Below are 8,289 nucleotides of genomic sequence, written 5' to 3' on the forward strand. Positions count from 1 at the left end.
CTCTCTAGATATAAATAAGAATAGGTAAAATATCATGGGTTTGAGTTTACTTAATTGAATTAAATTATAGTAGATTTCTCTCCAAAAAAAATGAATTGGAAGTGAAAATTACAATTCATGTATTTGAGGTAAACCTAATTAACTAAAAGTATTATCTATCTAATACCGGGTATGTTTGTTTTATTTTTAAAAAAAGGATATTTTTATTTTTAAAGATGGATTTTATAAAATTATTTTTTAAAATATTAACTTATATTTATTTTTTCTAATTAATTTTAACCTTCTATAACATAAACAATATATCATTGAAGGTTAAAAAATAATCAAAATCACAATTTTAAAAAAAATATATTTAAAAAATGATTTTTATGAAAAGCTATTTGAAATAATTTTAAATAATTAAATAATTTTTTAAAATTCTAATATCAATTTTTTTAATAAAATGATAAAATATCTAAAATAAAATTTTAAGAATAACTAATTATTTAAACCAAATTTTTATTTAAATTTTTTATTATTTATAAAATAAAATTACATAAAATTGTATTATACTATAAAAATCATCTTAAAAAAAGGCAAAATAAATTGACTCTATATCGATGAAACACAATTAACACATACACAATACACAATAAATATTTATAGAGATATCTTATTTGAACATTAAACTTAAAACACCATATTTAACCTGATATACTAATGTCTCGATTTCGAAAATACTCTAATACATCTTAAAAGAACAAAGAGGCACCTTTTAGACACCAATTTTAAGTGTACAAATATAATTCATGTTTATATGGTTGGCAACTTATTACCCAAGATAAGAATGTCCTTTTAACCAATTCTGACCACATAGTCCATTTCTTATACTAAAGTAATAGAATGTTGTTACGTATTCAATGACGTTTTTTAAGCCTAAAATGCTTTTTGGTTTTTTAATAAAATGTTTTCTTTTTATGCAAGGAACTCTTATTATATAAGAGGATATATTTGGTGATAACAACATTTCCATTAGCCCTCTCTATCAATTCTTCTAAGAGACATGTCAAGTTCCCATTGTGTTGAGAATCCACCCAACCTGAACTCAAGTTTCAATGGAGTTGGGGCAGTCCTTCAACTTGGAGGACTTCAATCTTATGTCACTGGTCCCCCTCATTCTAAATTGGCACTCATCTTAATTTCTGATGTCTTTGGTAAAAGTCAACATCCTTCTTCAACTTACATTTTGAAGGTATATTTAATATAAATGTGATTAGAAGTTTTTTTTAACTCATTTTAGGGTATGAAGCACCAAATTTAAGGTAAATAAAACTTTCACCATTGTGGCTCCTTTGTAGGTGAGATAAAGATAAGTTAAATTCTCTCAATAATTACAGGATGCTTTTAGAAAGAGAATGAACATTCTTGATAGAATTAATGTTATAACTATTAAGAATTGACTTGCAAAAAGAATTGAGTTTCTTTCATTATAAAGAAAACTTGCAGACAAATTATCAACATCTGGAATTTTGGTTGTTGTTCCTGATCTTCTATACGGTGACTACTTCGAAATTGATAATCCACAATTCGATCGAGTTTCATGGTTAAATGCTCATGGAATGGTTAGTTTCTTTAACAAAAGTGCAACTATGCAATTCGTATCATAACATTTTTCTTTAAAATAAGGTTTTACTATAATATATTATGAGAATTTGTTGTATTTTTTTTTCCTTACAGGATAAGGCAAGTGAAGATACTAAACCTTTAATAGCTGCTCTAAGGAGTAAAGGTGTTACATCCATAGGGGCTGCAGGTTTCTGTTGGGGAGGTGATTTTATGTTGTTGCTTACACTCCTTCATAACAAATTATACAAAAGAAAAACAAATTTATCATTAGAATTTAATTTTGGATAACTCAATTCTTATAAAATCGGTTTTTAGGGTGAGAACATAATATCTCTTATAACTAAATTTTTAGGCCATATATCATATAATACGAGACTTTTAACATACCGTCACCCAAGTGATCGGATAGTGAAAGACACGACAAATCTTAGATAGACTCAAATATCATCTTATATTGTCTATATTAGATCCGACTCACTCATACAAAACTGATTTGTAAGGAATCGATGCCCTTGCTAATAAGTTCTACTATATATTCTATTGGAATGTCAAACAAAATGTTATAGTATTGTATTCAACATATAAATGTTAGAATATAGTTTGGCTAATAGAACAACTAACTATGAGTTAGTTATGAGGTAGTTAGCTATGAGTGCGATTCTTTGCTATATAAGCAATTGATCATTCATGTACACATGGAGCTTGAAGTTGCATTATTCAATAACAACTTTCTCTCATACCAATCCTTCTTATGAATCATCTCCGTGGATGATTCATCAAAATTCTTGACACCATAAATCCCCAAATTAGATGGATTCTATGATCATTGTGTCATGCTTATGCAGATTTTTCTTTGATCCAATGAGTATTGTGAATTGGTAGAGAAGGGTGTTATTGTTGTACCACCAGATGCAATGCCGGAACAAAGAAAACTTGCAGAACAATGCAAGCTCAAAGATCTCAAGGCCAAGAACTATTTGTTTCAAGCAATTGATCGAATGATTCTTAAAACAACTATAAATCGTGACACAACCAAAAATACTTGGGATTCCATGCGCAGGAAGTATCAAGGGTCCATGAAAGTGAAGAGAGCTCAATTGTAGGCTTTGCGTCGAGAGTTTGAAGTTATTTGCATAAAGCACAACGAAACAGATGATGAATATTTTGCAAGAACTTTGGCTATTGCAAACAAGATGACTGCTCAAGGTGATAAGGTGAAGCAAACCAGCATTATTGAGAAGGTTTTGAGGTCTATGATCACAAAATTCAATTACGTGTTGTGCCCCTTAGAATAATCGAATGATCTCACAGCCTTATCCATTGATGAGCTACAAAGTAGTCTCTTGGTGCATGAGCAAAGGATTAACATCACTCTAGAAAAGGAGTATGAACATGTGTTAAAGATTGCAAGTTATGGTTGTGGTGGTATCAACAATCGAGGTAGGGGACGTGGTGGCTTTAGTGGTCGTGGAAGAGGAAGACTGAGCAGAGATCAGATCCAATGTTACAAGTGCCACAAGATAGGGCACTATCAAAGTGAATGTCCAAGTTGGCAATAGAATAATGCCAACTTTTCTGAATTCGATGAAAGTGAAGAGTTATTACTTATGGCTCAAAAGGAAGACACAAAACCAACGATCAAGTGTGGTTTCTTGACTTAGGATGCAGTAATCATATGGTTGGAACAAAATAATTGTTGTCCATTTTTTATGAAAGATTTCGTGAATCTGTCAAGTTAGGGGATGATTCCAAGATGCAAGTAATTGGAAAGGGAAATTTAAAGATTCACATGAATGGAATCACTCAAGTAATCACTTATGTGTATTACTTTTCAACCTTGAAGAATAATCTTCTAAGTCTTGGTCAACTAATGCAAAAGGAACTAACAATAGTGTTCAAAGATGGAGATTACAAAGTACATCATGCTGATAGAGGATTGATCATGAGCACAAATATCTCATCCAACATATTGTTTGTTGTGTCTGCACCTGTTGCTCTTCCCATGCGCGTGAAGATTTCTTCAAATAATGTCACACACTTTTGGCATTGCAGTTATGGACATATAAGCTTTAAATGCCTTTATACACTCATAAAGAAGGAGATGGTGAAGGGAGTGCCTAATTTGAAGGATCGAGAGGAGACTTGTTCAGATTACTTGATAGGAAAGCAACGTAGAGAAGCCATACCAAAGTAAGCCACATGGAGAACCAAAGAAAAGCTTGAGTTAATCCACTCAGATGTGTGTGGATCTATCAGGTCTACATAAAATGGTGGGAGCGAGTATTTCATTACATTTATAGATGAATTTAGTAAAAATACATGGATTTACTTTTTGAATGAAAAAGCAGATGTTTTTGATGTTTTCAAACAATTCAAAGCATTAGTAGATAAAAAGTCAGGTCTCTACATCAAATGTCATAGGACAGATAGAGGAAAAAAGTTTACATTAAATGCTTTTTATGACTTCTGCAGTCTTCATGGCATCAAGAGGCAATTGAAAACTGCCTATACTCCACAATAAAATGGAATGTCGGAGAGAAAGAATTGGACTCTATTGAATGTGATCAGAAGCATGATGACAAGTAGAAATGTTCCTAAGAGCTTTTGGGCTTGAAGCAGTTAAATGGAAAGTATATGTAATCAATAGAAGTCCAACACTATTTGTGAAGAAAATAACTCCATAAGAGGCATGGAGTGGTGTAAAGCCCTCGGTGCATCACTTCAAGGTATTTGGGTACATAACTTTTGTACACATTCCTGATGTGCGCAAAAAAAAGCTAGATGTCAATAGTACAAAGTGTGTTCTCATGGGAGTTAGTGAAGAATAAAAGGCTTACAAGCTCTATGATCATCTGAATAACAAGACGTTGATCAACAAGGATGTGGCTTTTGAATCAAAAAGTTGAGAACGAAACAAGCATGACAAAGAAGACAATACTCAATCAACCAACAATGTTGATAGAGAAGAAATAGACATGGAGAGTGTTGAAGTTGAAGTGATTAATGATGGAGTGCATGTTGAAAATATTGTCTCTCAGCATGAGAGAAGCAATGTAGAAAGTGCTATTAAGGATAGTGCTACTGAAGAAGAAAACAATGCTCAAAGGCAAGAGCATGCAGATCCAACAATGAGGCAAAGAAGAAGGCCAGGGTACTTGAATGACTATGTTACAAACTCGGGAAAGGAGAAATAAGAGAAGCTTCACAACTTAGCAGTGTTATGTAGCTTCAATTATCCTCTCAATTATGATGAGGCGGTGAAGCATAGAAGTGGAGGAAAGTTATGGACTTAGAAATTGAAAGTAATGAGAAAAGTGATACTTTGAGCCTTGTCAATCTACCACCAGGAGCCAAGAGAGTTGGTGTCAAATGGATATACAAAATAAAATGCAATGAAAAGGGGGAAGTAGAGAATACAAAGCAAAGGTTGTGGCTAAAGGGTACTCACAAGAACATGGCATATATTAGAATGAAGTTTGTGCTCTTATGGCAAGATGGGATGCTATTAGGACTATCTTAGCACTTGCAGCATGCAATAAGTGACAGGTATATCAGTTTGATGTCAAGAGTGCATTCCTGTATGGTGAGTTGATGGAAGATGTCTATGTAGATCAACCACTTGGCTATGAGAAAGAAGGAAGAGACAACGTATACAAGCTAAGAAAGACATTATATGCCTTAGGAAGGCTCCAAGGGCCTGGTATAGCAAGATTGAAGCCTATTTTAATCAAGAGAATTTTGAAAAATGCTCTCATGAACATACATTGTTTGTGAAGCATAGTAAGGACAAGATATTGATTGCCAGCTTGTATGTAGATGATCTAATCTACACAGGCAATAATCAACAAATGTTTGAAGGATTCAAGGAATCAATGAGGGAGATGTTTTCCATAACAGATATGGGGAATACGAGATACTTTTTTAGGGTGGAAGTAAAGTAAGAAAATGCAGGAATCTTCATCTGCCAATAGAAATATGTCAATGAAATACTCACAATGTTTGACATGGATCAATACAATAAGGTTTGTAATCCTATTGTGCCAAGTTGCAGGTTGAATAATGATGAAAATAGTAAGTCAGTTGATGGCACGAGCTATAAGCAGATGGTGGGAAGCTTGATCTATTTACTTGCTATCAGGCCTGACCTTGCCTATTCAGTTTGCTTGGTAGCTAGATACATGGAGAAACCAACTAAAACTCACCTGGAAATTACAAAAAATAATCATAAGGTATGTAAAGGGAACTATGAACATAGGAGTTTTATACAAGATGAATGATGATATAGTCTTGCAAGGGTGATCAGACTCTGATTATGCAGGAGATAATGATGACAGAAAAAGCACTACAGGGTATGTGGTCAAGCTTGGATCAGATCCTATATCATGGTCTTCAAAGAAGCAACCCATTATGAATCTTTCAAGCATTGAAGTTGAGTTTGTTGCAGCAGTCTAATGTGCTTGTCAAGCAGTGTAGCTTAGAAACATTCTTCACAAACTTGGTCAGACTCAAAGTCAAGGTACAATCATCATGTGTGACAATAGTTCCACAATCAAGTTGTCAAAGAACCCGATGATGCATGAAATATGAAATCATATAGATGTAAGGTTTCACTTTCTTAGGGGTTTGACCAAAGATGGTACGATTCAGATGAATCATTATAGCACATGAGAGCAACTTGTATATGAGTTAACTAAACCAGTGAAATTTGAGTCTCTCAACTACATCATAAAAAGAATTGGAATTTGGGTCATTAAAGTCTTGCTCAACAATGTGCATAAATCTAATGTCTATATCATGTTGTAATGTGTCTCTTTTGCTAGTTTCATATAAGGGGGTGTTTGTTGGAATGCCAAACAAAATATTGCAGCATTGTGTTCAACATTTAAATGTTAGAATATAGTTGGCTAATAGAATAACTAACTAGGATTTAATTATAAGGTAGTTACTATGAATGTGATTCTTTACTATATAATTAATTAATCATTCATGTACACATAGAGCTTGAAATTACATCATTGAATACTACCTCCGCTTTTTATTATATGTCACTTTGAAAAAATATTTTGCACCACAATATAAGTCGTTTTGTAATACCAATGAATCAATAATGTTATTTTTCCTATTATACCCTTAAATATTTATTATTCTCTCTCATTTCAATTATGTCGATTTGTCTTTCCAATATCATTAATGAAGGATAATTTTGTAAAATCATTCATAATTTATCTTTTTCATACCATAATGATTATATTCTTAATACGTGTGAAAAGTCAAAAATGACTTATAATAAAAAACGGAGGGAGTAATAACTTTCTCTCTTATTCTAACATATTCAAAGGTATTATTATAATATGAACGGTAATAGTTATTTAGGTTTTATAAAACTGTAAGTTCTAATTCATTTACTATAAATAATATAGAACTAGAACTTCTCTATAGTAAAAAAAAATGTAGGTATAGTTGACCAAACTTTGTAACTAAACATCATGTGTTCGTTTTTTTTTGCGTTTGATCTTTCATTTCTCCTATACTAGTTGCTTCTAACAAAATATGAGACTATATTCTAAAAAAATATAAGGAATGTGTAATAGTTTGAGTATTTAAGTTATTGGGTTTGTTGCAGGTGTCGTGGTTGCAAAATTAGCAGTCTCTGGTGACATTATTCAGGCTGCAGTTATTTTACATCCTGGTGCAATCTCAGATAAAGAATTTAATGGTAAACTTATGCTATTAAGTTATCTATTATTAATTATAACAGTTATTCACAACCTTATTTTTTTTTCTTTCAGATATTAGGGTTCCTATTGCTTTATTGGGAGCAGAAATTGATGATTTTTTCCCAAAAGAAAAGTTGAAGCAAGCTGAAGAATTGTTGTCTGCAAAAGCAGAGGTGAAAAACTCTTGTTGATTCTCTTAATAAACAAAATTTTCAACTTTTTGATTAAGTAGCTAAATTTGATTGTGAGTTACTAAGATTTACAATTTCATTTCTATAAGTTATAGTCAAAATATGGTTCTCTAAAATTGACTTTCATATTATTTATGCTATGTTAGATAGAAAGCCTTGTGAAGTTGTACCCTGGTGTTACTCATGGTTGGTCAGTGAGGTATAATATTGAAGACGAAGTTGCGGTTAAGAATGCAGAAGAAGCTCATGAGGACATGTTGAATTGGTTTATCAAGCATGTCAATTGAATCTCAACATAATGATGTATACATAGAAAGAAACTCACAAATAATAAATGTATTTCCTTAATTTAGTGGGGTAATTATGAGATGAATTTATATAGTAAAAAATATTTTAAAAAAAGTCTTTTAGTTTTAAAATCACATTAATAATTCCCCTTATCAGAGTAATCATTCTCTCAATAAATGCTAATTTATAATGTGATAAATACTACTTATTTATTATTCACATCTACCATAATAGAGTGATGATTATGTTGATTTACTTTAATAAATTCAAATATTATGGCCCCCTTAAGATAGCATGTATACTTATTTCAAACTTTCTCACCGTGTCATTAATTTATTTCTATTTAAAGACTCTTTGTGAGATCATCTTTGACTTAACTTGTAATTGGTACATAGAACATATTATAAATCTCACCACTGTCAAAAAAAAATTTAATGATCGTCCACTTCAACATGTTTCATTCTGTCATGTATGATAAGATTATGGAC

The 8,289-nt window shown here is 31.8% G+C and overlaps 1 protein-coding gene across 1 annotated transcript; it reads left to right on the forward strand.

Moving 5' to 3' along the window:
• Positions 1 to 989: 989 nt before the first annotated feature.
• Positions 990 to 8,029, forward strand: LOC127078708 (endo-1,3;1,4-beta-D-glucanase). Its single transcript, XM_051019144.1, has 7 exons — positions 990 to 1,193; positions 1,280 to 1,301; positions 1,475 to 1,601; positions 1,717 to 1,807; positions 7,229 to 7,321; positions 7,395 to 7,495; positions 7,660 to 8,029. The coding sequence occupies exons 1-7, from the start codon at positions 1,043 to 1,045 to the stop codon at positions 7,798 to 7,800; spliced, it is 726 nt and encodes a 241-aa protein (XP_050875101.1). The 5' UTR covers positions 990 to 1,042; the 3' UTR covers positions 7,801 to 8,029.
• Positions 8,030 to 8,289: the final 260 nt, after the last annotated feature.

The sequence above is a fragment of the Lathyrus oleraceus genome, chromosome 1 (genome assembly GCF_024323335.1).
Source record: "Lathyrus oleraceus cultivar Zhongwan6 chromosome 1, CAAS_Psat_ZW6_1.0, whole genome shotgun sequence".
Classification (NCBI taxonomy): domain Eukaryota; kingdom Viridiplantae; phylum Streptophyta; class Magnoliopsida; order Fabales; family Fabaceae; genus Lathyrus; species Lathyrus oleraceus.